Source organism: Quercus suber, unplaced genomic scaffold (assembly GCF_002906115.3).
Source record: "Quercus suber isolate HL8 unplaced genomic scaffold, Cork oak 2.0 scaffold_1, whole genome shotgun sequence".
NCBI classification, from domain to species: Eukaryota; Viridiplantae; Streptophyta; class Magnoliopsida; order Fagales; family Fagaceae; genus Quercus; species Quercus suber.
Window position 1 is genome coordinate 219,027 of NW_027069468.1, and position 14,864 is coordinate 233,890.

Consider the following 14,864-nt stretch of genomic DNA (forward strand, 5'->3'; position numbering starts at 1 on the left):
TTTTAATTTATAAACATTCAGCCATAATTCAATAAATTGTTTTGGCCGCCATCACCACCAAGTGACCTATTCATCTTGTACCCCATCAAGTTCAAACAAAAAGTACTATAAAATATATATATACATACACACACACACTATAAACTAATGTAATAACTTGGAAACATGTGGGTTCTGTTAAATTCCCAACCCTATTGTATCTATTAAAATATCTCTTTAGCACAAAAAAATAATTTAATAAATTTATTTATCAGTCATCTTCATTATCAAATTAATTTGTAATTGGCAGTTTAAATTATGAAAGATTAATGCAATCATGTGGGAAAGGATACACCAAACTGCGGGTTAATTTTCTCCTATGCCTAGAACATGATGCAGCCCACTAAAACTTTGGTCCCGGCCTAGTAAGTTGAGCCCAAAGAACTTTTAACAATGATTTTTTAACATGGTCTTACAGTCTTACACATAGGTGCAACAGAAAAAGGTACTTCCTTTCCTCTCTAGGGAAATGGATGAGACAAACAGTTGAAATAATGGTTTATGATGGATTCTAGGAGCAAAATTGTTTCGGCTAATTTTTAATTAGGTTTAGGAGGCCTTCAATAAAAAGCTTTACTTAAACTTAATTTTACTTTCTTTTTTTAAATATTTTTTTTTTATAGATGTTCGACTGTTGCTAGAAGCTTGTAAAGAATAATAATATACACATGATAAGCTTTATTTTCAATCTGGTGATCAAAATGACTGCCATAATAAAGATTTTTTTGTCAACAATATCATGCAATATGTTGGCCAAAGTTGAAGTTCACTTCGGAGCAAGCTTGGTCTTTAATTTTGTTGACGATTTGTTGGGATTATGTTTTATGTTTGAATTACTTTATTGTTGCACTCTCTGGAGGCCTATTAAAAAAAAAGTCTCCAATAAACATGTAAAGGAGATTTAATAAATGAAATTTGAAATTGGAAAATTTTCAATTTGCTGGATGATGAATCCTAGCAACTTTGGTGCTGATTGATATTACATGTATAAGTTTTCTTTGCTTGGTTTTGATTTCAGAAAACGCGTAAGTGCTAATTTCTAGTGCTTTTCATTTTTCTTATTGTTCAATTTTCCCTTCATCTCACATTTGATATTGTTTGGCATTAGAGCCGTGTACTTCTTCATACTTTTATAAGTTTTCATAGTTGCTTGCAACTAATCCCTTCATCTTAAATTGTTTTTAGTCTCTATTCCATTTTGAAATGTCCTAAAATAATATCGCATTTCCAATTTTAAATGTCATACCAAAATAAATAAATTTCCTAACATACCCTTCACTTTATTTTAAAGAGTCAATATCTTTCTTTTACTAAAGTTTTTTTGTTAAGGAGAGTAATTTTGAGAACTTGTACATTTTTATCTAAAAGATAATGCATTAAAAGATGTTCCTTTAAAAAATAGGATTTTTTACACAGAACAAACTAAATGAGATGGAGGGAGTATATTTTAAATTATCAATTGATACATTTCTCACCTTCTACTCATGAATAAGTTCCTTTGATGCATATATTTCATGCCTATGTTTATATGTAAATAAAGTCCTCGCATAATGATATACGTTGGTTGAGCCTAGGAAAAAAAAAAAAATCTTGGATTCTTTTATGCAGGTTTTGCTCTAGGGAAAAATGTTAAATCTTTGTATAGGATTTTTCTCTCTTTATGTGACACTCATCATAGCAGTTGGAAAAACTCTCTACAAAAATTTGTCTCCATACTCTAGAGCATAGCTTTAATCATTTCTGCATTAATCTTCTTATCTATGCAGTTAGATAAGATGTAACTGACACTTGATTTATTATGTTGTTTGTCGGGAGCTTGAATGCCCACATACCTTTGAGGGGAATAGAGTCTTTACTTCTTTTTTTGTAATCCGGATTAAACAAAAATGGTATTGGTACAATCACTGGGGTTATTTACAATATTTCAATACACTTTAGATGCTTAAGACCCTTTATTATAATTTCCGAAATATTCATAGAAATATGATTATATACACACACATTGATGATTCTTATAATTCTTGTACGTCGTAGATTTCATAATAAAATTACAACAACCCCATGAACATAATTCTATTTTTGAGAAACTATGGTAAATTAGGTGTACATTTGGTTCGTCGTGATATTACATTATATAATAATATTACATTATTGTAAGCTTACATTAACATAATCTCAATACAGAAATATAACATTACATTATTTAAAAAGATGATGAGATTAAAGTAATGTAATATAATTTGTAATTTTAGATTATGGTAATGTTAAAAAAATAAAATAAATAAAAAATTTTAATGTCACATCATTATAATATAAACTAAACACCCCCTCATACTTCTGTGTGAGTTGAACTTTTTTTAGCACTATTTCCTTTATGTTATTTGCATCCCACATATTTAGGTTAAGTTTCTTGTTTTCAAATACAGTCAAGTTAGGGAGGCCTAGACCAGACCTTGACCGACCTCCAAAACTCAGTTGTGCGCTGGTCCAACTTGCCAAAGTGCCAATAATGGAGCATGAGATAAAGCATCTATATAATCTATAGGGGAAAAAAAAAATAAAGCTCAAGATCAAGGGCAAATCAGGAATTTAAATATAAAAAAACAAAAACAAAAACACTACTGTTGAAGCCAAATGACAGATGTGACCTCAGAACAGAACCCACGTGAAAGCTACATCTCATCTCATAACCTGGAATGAAAGAGGAATCTGAACATTTGTCTTTTGTGCACAAACTAAAATAATAGACAAAGCTGACATTTGGGAATCTAATGCTCTCAATAGCCAACTACCACTCTACAGTCTTCCCCATCAGCCCCTCCCACTATAACCCTCTTTGCTCTTTTGAACTTTATTTGCTTTATATTTTCCATCCTCTAAGTTCGTGTGAAAGGTTGCATGGCTTTAGAACCCCATTTAACACACACACATCTCTCTCTCTCTCTCTCTCTCAAAAATTGAAAATGAATAAACCCCATGTGAGTTATAGAGCTGTAATGGTAAACAAAAGTTAGTCTAGCTTAATGAGTTTCATATAATGTAGGTACTACGTACTACTAATTAGAGCTTAGAATCAAGTTTGCTTTTTTTTTTAGGAGAATATGTATGTGATTTGTCATTTGATTGGCGAAATGGATGAGTTTGGAATCTCTTTATGCAAATCAAAAGCTCTTCCCTTCAGGGTTCATAAGGATGAGAATGGTGTTCTTAGGAAATGAAAATTGTCCAGGACGGTTAGGAAAGATTCATGATAAAAAGGGATAAAAGAGTCTTTCGGCAAAAGATCCTCCGAACAAAACTCTTTGATGATCACTCTCTTTCCATCTCTAAATGTAATTGGTCTTGCACAACTTAACTCCTCTCATGTTTGAGGTGTAAAAAATATAAAGCTAGCCAAAGACACGCAGTAAAGGTCATAGAATATGGCTGAGCTACAGTTGAATATGTTGTTGCCTTTATCTTAAATATATAGATGGAAATGGTAGTTTGTAAATGACTCATTTGATAAGAACAAAATATACATAACGATCTTCTTATAAGATATCCTTAAATGGGTGAAAAGGGAAGTTCAAATTTTGAGGGAAAAAATTTGAGAAAATGTTAAAAATGCTAACAATTTTATTAAAAAGGTTTACAAATTGACATAAGTAATGTGATTGGTACCACATTATCAACAATAAATAAATTTTTATAATTATTTTTATTTTGTGTTCAAAGTAATAAAGTTGATACAGTAATTTATTTAAAAATTTTAAAGATAGCTGTATACAAATTAAAATGGATAAACTCTTTTAATTATTTAAAATTTTCATACATTATTCTGGAATAGTTTAAAAAGAAAAAGCACTCAATCTAATGAATCTATTAGAGGGAAATCATTTATAAAAAGGGATTGCAAGGTCACTTCTTGATAAATGGGGGCTTCCATAACACCTAGCACCAGAAAGTACAGCTACCCAATGAATTTTATATACTACTATTTTGTTAATTTATAGAGAGATTCTAATCCATATAATCCCTAGTTCTAAACACATGTCATAGTTTCATCAGCAAACAGCTGCTAAAGTTGTTAATGTAAGACTAATCAATGATTATACATTCCATCAATTAATGTTGTTCTAGAAAACAGTAGCAAATGTTGTACACTACATAGTATAACATATCATGAGAGAGAGAGAGAGAGAGAGAGAGAGAGAGAGAGAGAACCAGTCAAAGATTTTGTATAGTAATCATTAAAGGTTAGTATGTCTTTACCCAAATCAAAAAATGATATTTTAAGAAAAGGCAAAGGAAACTAAATAGCAACCAAAACAAAAAAAGAAAAGAAACAGTAAAGAAAAAGTAACTGGGGAATTTGGATGGCATGGCAAGGAAAAAAGAAAAAGGAGACTGTGACAGTGAGCCAAGTAGATTGATGGGCCCATCTTCAAGCCATCAACTGTTGAATGATAAAGTGTGCTTTTTTCTTTGGGGACGAAAATATAGAACAGAATAGAATTCTATCATTCTTGGCCCCATTTACTCATTTTTCTGATTCGTTATGTCTTTGATTGAATGCCCACGATCCGATCAGAAAGGCATGATTATGTAATCTACAACTATCTTTTCTTTTTTTCTTTTCTTTTTTAAGCAAAGGTTTATGTCAAATTTGTCTAAATGAAAATTGAAGGCACTTAATCTACTTTCTTATATAAATGTTAAGATTAGTCTAGTTGAAAAACTTACGAAGGGCGTTTAAAATAAAGGTTATAATATTAACTTGGTCCACTAACATTGGGCTAAAGTTCAATGTGGTCCCTTAACTATCAATTGAGTGAATTTCATCATCTAAATATATATATAAAAAAATAATGTTAATTTAGGTCATTAACTTTCAAAATCAAGTCAATTTCAATTTCATTTGAATTTTAACATAATTAATATTAAGTATGGAGAAGTAAAGCATATGTTATAAGCTTATTATGGAGAGAATACCTAAAGATAACGATAATAATGACATTGATTTTTTATTTATTTATTTTTATATAGTTTGATAGTTACAAGTATATTGACTTGATTTTAAAAATTGAGAACCTAAATTGATACCATTAATAGTTGAGGGAATGAATTAAAATTGTGTCCAATAATTAAAGAACTAAATTGATAATTTAACTAAAAGTAAAAAATTAGTTCTAAATTGTATTGAATTTTTTTTTTTAATTTTATATTGAGCTTGCCTAAAGTCATCTAGGTTCATTTTATCTTAATTACTTTATTCTTTACTGATCAAGTTTTATGATATGTCAAACACCTCGTTAAAGATTTATATATACTGTGAGGTTTCTTTTGAATGGTCAAATAAAGATGATGGTTTGGAAGTTTGTGAGAGACACCAGTGCTCCTGTGCATAGTAGTGGCAAACAAAGGCTTAATTTGGATTTGATTTTTTAAACTAATTTGGATTTGATTGTTTTCTTTTTGGTCTATTCTATACAAGACAGGTGTAGTCACAGGCAAATTTTTTTTTTTTTTTATTATCCCTCTTTTTCTTGCCTATGCTGAACGCGGTATTGGATAAAATAATCCAAATTTTATACTCAATTTTGATTGAGTATTCAAAGATCAATCTAATTGAAAATGTATATATTTTGGAACATAGAGAACCATTCACTTTTTGGAAATGATGATTGGTCCCCTATAGCTAATCGAATCATGTGAACGTAGAATGAATTATTCCAATATTCATACTTGAAACATTCTACTGCATGTGTCTTCAATACGTATGCCAACCGTCATGGAAAAAAGCAAGTTATGAGTAATCGTATATATTACTAAAAGTATAACACGTTTTTATATTATTTCGCAAAAATATTATAATAAACCTCTTTCGAAATAAAAAAACGTAGAATGTTTCCTTTAATTTTTGTTTGATTGTTAAGATATCATAATTATTTATAATTTTAATTTCCTGCATTTATTTATCTTGTTCCTTCTGATCTGTACAACGATTACCTAAAATACCTTTCAACCTAGGACTAGCATTTCTCCTTTTGAGATGTGAACTTGTTGATGTATAAACTAAGGTCGGTTATGGATACCTAAAGATATAATAGGAAATTCAAACGAACTTGTTGATGTAAAAAGTTAATGCAAATTCAAAGGAACTAGAATGTAATCAAAGAGTAAGAAACTAATAAACTAGAAGTAATGTACTTGTATCAGTTGTATGAACACCTTACAAAGATCCTACCAACTAAAAAGGAAATAAAATTACAAGAGATAATTCTCAATACAAGTCCTTTGTGAGTGGAGAGTTGTGCTCTTCTGAAATTGAGTCACCTATTTATATTTGAGGTTTTTGACGGTTATCAATGGTTACTCTTTTTGCATGGTACTCCTTATGCCTCGATACCACTTGTCGTTCTTCCAAGCACTGCTTGAAACTAATAACTACTTTGTTGGCACTTGTCCTTGTTTAAGGCGTTATACCAAATTCAAATAAATTGCTCTCTACGATTTTCACGTTTGGCTCGTGTCTATTTGTTGGTCCCAATAGCATGAATGGTAATCCTGTTAAGGTGGGAATCACTAACATAAAAATTGAATGGAGAATCCCAACATTTAAACTCCTTCAATATCCTTTGATAAGAGACACATCTCTATGTTAAAAGATAATAGTTATCCTAAAGACGGCTCTTTATTTAATAACTGCCCTGAAATGTTGATGAAGCAATATTATCCACTAAGGGTTATTACATAAGTGACGGTTCACAATGATCATTTTATAAATTAACACTATCACTTTACAAGTGTCACGACCCTACTGCACCAATTGTTGCAATGGTGGTGGGATGAATTTTGAATATTGTAACCAACAATGTGGACTCAACATTCTATTAGTGTAAGGTAGACTTAATATATAGTGTTTTAACTTAAATGAGAGGATAATTACTAAGACAGATTCATGTTCAAAATTGCTTGATTTGATATATATTTCATAATGATGTAGTATGTATCAATTTTTTTTTATACAATAGAATTCCAATCTATGGTATCTACTTATTGAACTTTATTTACACAAAAAACCAAATAATGTCTTGCTCTAATGATAAAGATCAATTATTATAGAGTGGCAAATCTTTTATTTAATAACAAAAAAACTTTACCAATTAAGCTAACTACTATAATCCACCCAAAAAATTTAAATTAAGGGGAGTAATAAAATTTAATCATTTTATAACTGTTATTCTAACACATGAATCAAGCAACTCAGCTGAATTGGAAAAAATTCAGAACCAATATAGTTTATGTTGATGTATTGTAATTGGACTGTGATCACCTTATATAAATGCCCTAATCATACATATTACTAAAAATATATATATATATATATATATATATTTTTTTTCTGTGGTAAAGTCATTTCCACTTTATCTAATCTCTATTTATATATCTTTGTTCAAATTTAAAAATGCTTAATGATAATTAGGGCCTACCATATTACCAAACAGTATCTTTGGAGCTCGGACTTGGAACATAAGATACTAGGAGAATGAAAATTTGAACTGCAATCCCTAGGCTAGCCACAAAAACATTATCAACAAAATGGACACATGAGATGAACAAGTTTTTAAGTGCATTAATTTTCATGCTTCAACACGTCCAAACTTGTCAAGAAATTTGGATCCAACTGGAAGTTTTGTCTATCATTTTCTATTGTACTTTATGTTTCCTTTTAACTTAATTTTCTTGTGTTCTCTAAACATGCATAAGGCAGATAATATTATTGTGTTAAACCAGTTCACAATGGCACATGACATACCAATACAGAAGATTCTATACCATGTTCCTCTGCAAAGAATATAAGGAAGGAATAGCAAAAAAAAAACCATGACGTCATGAATGATATATAATGTTATATTTAACTATATAGTAATACATACAATATGATAATAAATATCATATGGTATACTACTACATTATTATTTTGAAAGAGTGATTAAAATAAGTAGGAGGGCCTAGTATTGCGTGTTGTAGGGTATGGAAGGTTTGAGTGTCCTACACAGCCTTTTGAGAGGGCTTGTGTTTTTTTGTTAGTTTATGAGCAGACAAAAGCAGAAGCTTCTCATACTCCCTCTAGGTTTCATACAATACCTTACACATAGAATCTCACCTAAAGCTAGCCAAAGTAGTACTATTATATCTTATATGATATTCTCTATCGATCTCTTTTTTTTTCTTCACAATTCATTTACATAATATTTACTGAATCTACTGCACCTTGTTAATACTGTGTGATCGCTTAAAGCAAAGTTGTTAAGGACAAAAGAGTGTTAGAAAAGACAAGGATTGGTTTCAGAATCTGAAAAGTAACAGTGAATGGCAGTGGTGTAATAAATTGCAAAGATCAGGCAATTAATTTCATGGATTGGGTCCTAACTGTGGCCTATATAGTTCAATAGTACAAGCCATTTTAGTTCATGTTCTGTGCTCTCTCTTTCCAAATTTGATCTCTCTCTCTCTCTCTCTCTCACACACACAAAAATCAAACAGTGTGCAATGGCACCCATGAGTCTTCCTCCAGGTTTTAGGTTCCATCCAACAGATGAGGAGCTTGTTGCTTACTATCTACATCGAAAAATTAATGGCGGCACGATTGAGCTTGAAATTATCCCAGAAGTTGATCTCTACAAATGTGAACCATGGGATTTACCAGGTACATATATAATTCTTTTCTATATGAAATTTTTTCTCTTTGTCTACTGTATCAAGTATTCTGGGACTGAGGCTCATTTGTTGTTGTATTAATTAACAGAGAAATCATTTTTACCAAGCAAAGATATGGAGTGGTATTTTTATAGTCCAAGGGATAGAAAGTACCCTAATGGATCAAGAACCAACCGAGCAACACGAGCCGGTTACTGGAAAGCTACTGGTAAAGACAGGCCAGTGCACTCTCATAAGCACCCAGTTGGCATGAAGAAGACTTTGGTGTATTATAGAGGTAGAGCTCCCCATGGCATTAGAACTAACTGGGTGATGCATGAGTACCGCCTTATCGACTCCATGTGTAGCAGTTCTGCATCATCAAATTTGAAGGTATGTAGTGCTTGCATCTTAGTTTACCAAATTTTATATATTTTCAGGCATTGTAAATGAATAATTTTAGAATATAGAATTGAATTTTCAAAAAAAAAAAAATGTTCAATTGATATAAATTCAACAATGTCAACATGTAACAATTTGATTATATGACCTTTATTGGTTAACTGTGCTAAAAGTTGGGGGGCGGGGGGCTGCTAAATTCACTGTGCTAAAGTTGGATCTGCAGTTTTTGATGAAATTCAACTATTCCGTGATATAGATGAGTCATTATTCAAAGTGAAAACATAAACGAAATATATTAACATTAGGGTTTAGAGAGATTTATGTTCTAGGAAATGATAAAGGGGTCACTTTTGTGTTGGAGAAACTAGCACGCTTTTTGATTGATGTAGATAGTCCTTGGTGATAGTAAACAGTGTTAATGAAGAAAACCCTAGAAACCCTAAAATCTACAGCCCCCAGAAAGAAAAAGGTTAAATCGTAGATGCATGGAGTTCAGTGAACGAATTCTTTATTACAGTAGCTGGAGTGCAATGAGGAACAGCCTAAGATTGGACTCTTCATGTGAGATTTAGTCAAGTTTATAATAAGAGCTATCATTGGTTATGTGAATATCTTTATGCAATCAGACATAAAATAAAGCAAATCTCATATGTTCTTCTTTTTCTTCCTCGTCAAATTTTCTTTTCCTTTTGAAAGTTATAGCTTATATCAACATCATGATGAAAGAGTCTTTGGTTATATGACTTTAGTTGTACTTACTATTATCTTTCCATCTGTTTCTAGTTCTTTTTTTTTTCCCCTTCTCTTTCCAAACTCACTTTTCTAGATCTTTGTATTATACTCTTTTCTTACTTAGGTATATGATTTAATCATGGAAGGTTAAGCAGTGTATGGTAATTTTGCATTTCAGGACTCTTATGCATTATGTCGCATTTTCAAGAAAACAATACAGATTCCCAAAGCCAAAGAAAAAGAACAGACTGAGAATTTGGAGAATGGTAATTCAGTCTCTGCCTTGGATGAACAATTATTGGGGGATGATACAAGTGGACTTGAAACTTTCCAAGGGAGAGAAGCTGAGGATGAGAATTTCATTCAAGACTACTCTAAGTTTCCATCAGACACTTCCTCTTCAGATCTCACTCAAGGCACACCTGCTGAAACTGGCATAGCTGATGATTTACAAGCTCCATTTGCTTCAGATGAAGCAAATAGTGCTGCTAATTTGTATTCTCTTGGTGTGGACTACCCCTCAAATCTAATTCAGGTAAAACAATGACAAAAGGTCTTAGAATTCGTTTCTAACATGGCATGAGATTAGATATACATACATAGGAGATGTTAATTAGTATGAGGTAATTCTAATATGTGGTGCATCAAAATGATTATTATAAAAAGGTTGTAGTCAAATACACAAAATTCCAACTTCTTTAAGCCTTTGGAAGAGGTAGTTTTAGGTAGTCTTGCCGTCAAAAAATTTTTAGGACCTGTCTAATTCTCGAACTATATTAATGATAATTATATATAATAAGAATAATCTGCTTTTACCCACTTCCTTTGTTCATGATATGATTATATACTTTGCTAAGACTACATTTCCAGCGAAATTCTGCTTTATTCCTGCTTTGTCACTAGGGCTTCATGTTCACACCACTTTTTGATTTTTAACAACAGTTTTACATTCTTTCATAAATCATCATATGGCAGCATATCCATGCATGCACCAACGATGGTACAAGTTGGAACTGGCCCACAAGACAAGCCCTTTGAGTTTCTCTTTCGATCTTAAAGTAACAAAAGTTGGAAGCAATGAACTCGCTGTCTTTTTCTAAAGCTAGCTTCCTTCCAAAATCATTTAAGACTGACTTAAATGACTTTCTTCACCATCTTCCATAACTTCTTTTGACTGACTCAAACTTCGTTCAAAGTTCAAACATCTTTCTTCCCCGTTTTCCTCATGGTGACCCCAAAACATTTCTAAAACCTATGTCTCCGCCTGACTTTCTTTTCCCGGGTCTCAGTAATGATTGCCATATTTCCCATTCTCAAAATTTTAGTTTTTCTATTCTATTCATTAAAAAAAGCTTTGGAAAAGAAGCTCCATTCGTCTTTTACTTTTATCATTTAAAATTTTAGTCATATAAGCCAACAAAAAGAAGTTCCAAGTTTTTCAATTTTCCTATTTGATTATGTTTTTGGGAAAAAACTAAAGCAAAAAGAGAAACTGTTCTCTTACCGACTCTACGACCTTGTAGGTTGTAATTATCCGGAAAAACTTCTTAGTTGTCACTAGCATATTGATTAGACACACGAGTCAAGGCATGATGTGCGCTAATATCATGTGATACCTGATAATATATTGGAAAGAATAATTACCTTGTATAAAATGAATACTACTCTTTGTTTGGTATATATATACATATACTTTAGGTTCTTATATGTATATACGAACCTAAAGTGTATGTATTTACTCTCTCTCTCTATCTCTCTCTCTCTCTCACATATACACACATATATGCAAACTTTTATACACAGCTGCTTGCTTCATAGTATTTATGTTTACTTGTATATTTGTGTGGGTTATTATTCATACTATGTATTTGTTAATACAGGATATGCAGATACAAAGTTACACAAGTTTGGATTATCAACTTCCTTACCCACCTTTAGAACTTGAAGATTTTCCACAGATAAATTTAACAGAGACGAAGCCTGTGAAACCTGAAATCATCGACGAATACATGTCATATGACAAGATCCGGGATTGTATGAATGGAACATTAGAAGAAATTTTCTCTTTATGTTCCTCTTTAGACAACCCTGTTGCCCTTTCCTTGCAAGAGTGAGTAAACTAATATGACTTCCGCAAATATTGTATTACTAAAATTCATTGACACAAAGGTAGAATATTGTGTTCGGATAAAATAACCTAAAATGGGGGATTATTTTACCAACCATGAAGATGATATGGATCGATATATCATGTACTACACTATAGAATGATGACTCAAGGCATATATATGAGTATTTTTCTTTTCCCTTTACTTATTGTTTTCTTCATTTTCCCTTTTACACATTGGTGTTGGAATATCTTGTGAGTTTTGGAAAAGAAATGAATAGGCTAATTTGTAATGGTGCCGTTTCATCTGAATCAAATACATGTATCCTTTTTGTATGAACATTATTTTCTCTTTCACACATAATTGAAATTTATTATTAAGGCAAAGTAAAATCGGTGCTAAGGTCACGATCCTCCAAACGTCTTGCAATACTTTAAATTTTTCTGACATTAAGGAACAATTTTTACTAAATTATATAAATTCCCCCCCCCCCCCCCCCCCCCCCAAAAAAAAAATATCTAGACTCAAGGCATAGGTCACTCTTAGACTTAGGCCTAAGCCCTGATTATTAAAAAGACTTGTACCATTTATAAAAATGTTCTATCTCCATTATAAAATGGCCAATATATATATATATATATATAATAGGTGAAACTAAGAGAAACTCAAATTAGAATTCTAATTTTGCGTCATATGTCCTAAATTATTTATTCTTAAAGAATTTTATTTATTAATTTTAGAATAAAATGTGGGATCACATTATAAATATTCATCTAAGTAAGTTATTAAATACAAAAACTAAAGAGTTTATAATAAATGAATCTTAAAAAAAAAGTGCTTCACAATAATTTAAAAAAAGAAAATGGACAATTTACATTTTATACCTAATAACATCCTTTTAAAATTTTTTAAAGAGTTCAAATATATAAAAATGACTATCAATAGTATTTAAATTATATATATAGGATTTATATTATGTTTCTTATTGTATATCTTTAAGTGTATTCATGCATATGTATGGGGTTACAAGCTAATTTTATAATAATGAGAGTATTCACATCAATTTGTGCAAAAATTTCTGCCTATTTTTGCACAAAAATCTACTTTTTATTTTCTATTTCACACCCTCACTTTTTAAAATATTCTATATTAGATAATTTATTTTTCACTAAAATATCAATTTTAATTTCTTGATTTTTTTAATTTTTTCTTTTTCTTCATACACAACAATCACCGTCTACTCTTCCTTTATTTTCAGGATATGTAAAGAAATAATAAAAAACTAAATGCAAAATGAATAATATCAATGTAAATTTACATATATAATTAGTGGAGTAATTATGTATTTTTACACAACTTTGCTTGGCTTAATGTGGATAAATTTTGGGTTTAGTTGGCTAAAATATGGTCATTTTTATATTATACAAGTAGTGATGCAATAAGTAATTTAAAATAAAAAATAAAAAAATGGTTGTTCACCATTTTACCTCAACCAAAAACGTCTCCAATATTAGAACAATAGAAACTCAACTCAATTGAAATCTTAAAATGTTTTGGGGGAAAATGTTATAATTAATGTGTCAAAACATCAATGACAATTAATTTTTCCTAATGAGTTGAGGTTATAATTTTTATAATTAATATAATACAAAATTAAAAATTAGATTACAACTTAACCAGTCTTAACCAAGAAAAAGAAAACCTCATTTTAAAAAAATAATGAAATTTCATTTATTTATGTTAAATTTTGTACCCGAGCCATGATATTTGATTCTATATTTGAAGTTAATCTTAATTCGGTTAATATTAATTCATGAAATGAATCCTGATTTGGTTGGTACAATTAAAGTTGGGCAATGCATAAATGCCGTACATGTAAAGCTCACCACACCGATGCTTAATTATAGTCAGCCTGGATGCCTTGAAACCTAGTCTTCATAGTGAAGATGACACCGGATCCTAGTGCAGCCGCATCAGCAAGGTCTTTAATCCCACAGAATCTGATTCTATAGCTCTTAGCAACACTATCTTCGACTAGATGGTCTCTCACTAGAATTCCTAGCCCCATGCTCAGCTTATCTACTTGATTGTATATCTGTTATAGTAATAGTTGAGTACTCATACAGCCAAGAATTAAAATTTTCAATCTAGTATGCGATTTACATGAGCCATGAGGTACATGTGTTTTCAACTAATGTTGTAGATGGAAGACTTGAACAAAATCACAAAATGTGCCAATTGTCAGGTTCTCTTGAATGTTAATGATTTCCCTAATCTTTGAGTGGGAAAGAAACCCTTATTTAAGTCATCTTCGCTAAGAGAATTGCTTTAGGATATCTTGGTAAGCTAAAATCTCTCATTAGTCATAACATCACATGAACGTTGTTGACATGACTGATTTGGGGAAGACCAGCGCGCCAAAGGTAGGTGGTAAGTGCATTAAAATGCTTCACGTGATTTATCACGTGAGCTTAAATCTGATTTCTCCTTATTTTATTCACAAGGGTTAAAAAATAATAATATTTTATAGCTCCCGTCTGTTCCCCCGTTAATTGGTGACGGAATGGGGCTCGAAGGACTAAAATAAAAAGCGTAAATTGGTTTTAGGGACTAAATGTGGAAAAAATAAAATTTAGGGACTAAAATGGAAAAACTTCAAAATGTAGGGACTAAAAGTGCATTTACGCCTTTATATTTTACAAATTGTTGTATATGACGTTTGATTTTTCTTTGTTTTAACTTTGATTATTTTATTTGGAAAAAAAAAATGCCCCAATTATAGTAGATTGTCTTGTTCTGTCTTTTACTCTATTATTTATTTATTTTTTCTTTTTTCTTTTTTTACCTTTTCTTTTTTCTCTCTTTGTCTAGTTTTTTGGCTTTCTTAGATATATAGGT

At 30.9% G+C, this 14,864-nt stretch overlaps 1 protein-coding gene across 1 annotated transcript; it reads left to right on the forward strand.

The window, feature by feature from the left end:
* Positions 1–8,504: 8,504 nt before the first annotated feature.
* LOC112007216 (NAC domain-containing protein 54) lies at positions 8,505–12,277 on the forward strand. Its single transcript, XM_024039526.2, has 4 exons — positions 8,505–8,734; positions 8,834–9,117; positions 10,037–10,393; positions 11,739–12,277. The coding sequence occupies exons 1-4, from the start codon at positions 8,578–8,580 to the stop codon at positions 11,970–11,972; spliced, it is 1,032 nt and encodes a 343-aa protein (XP_023895294.1). The 5' UTR covers positions 8,505–8,577; the 3' UTR covers positions 11,973–12,277.
* The last annotated feature ends 2,587 nt before the right edge of the window (positions 12,278–14,864 follow it).

Excerpts from the sequence above, each read along its gene's own strand:
- LOC112007216 (XM_024039526.2), top strand. The coding sequence starts at position 8,578 with ATGGCACCCATGAGTCTTCCTCCAGGTTTTAGGTTCCATCCAACAGAT. Across the intron at positions 8,735-8,833 it reads TGAACCATGGGATTTACCAG|AGAAATCATTTTTACCAAGC; the intron begins GTACATATATAA and ends ATTAATTAACAG. Across the intron at positions 10,394-11,738 it reads ACCCCTCAAATCTAATTCAG|GATATGCAGATACAAAGTTA; the intron begins GTAAAACAATGA and ends TTGTTAATACAG.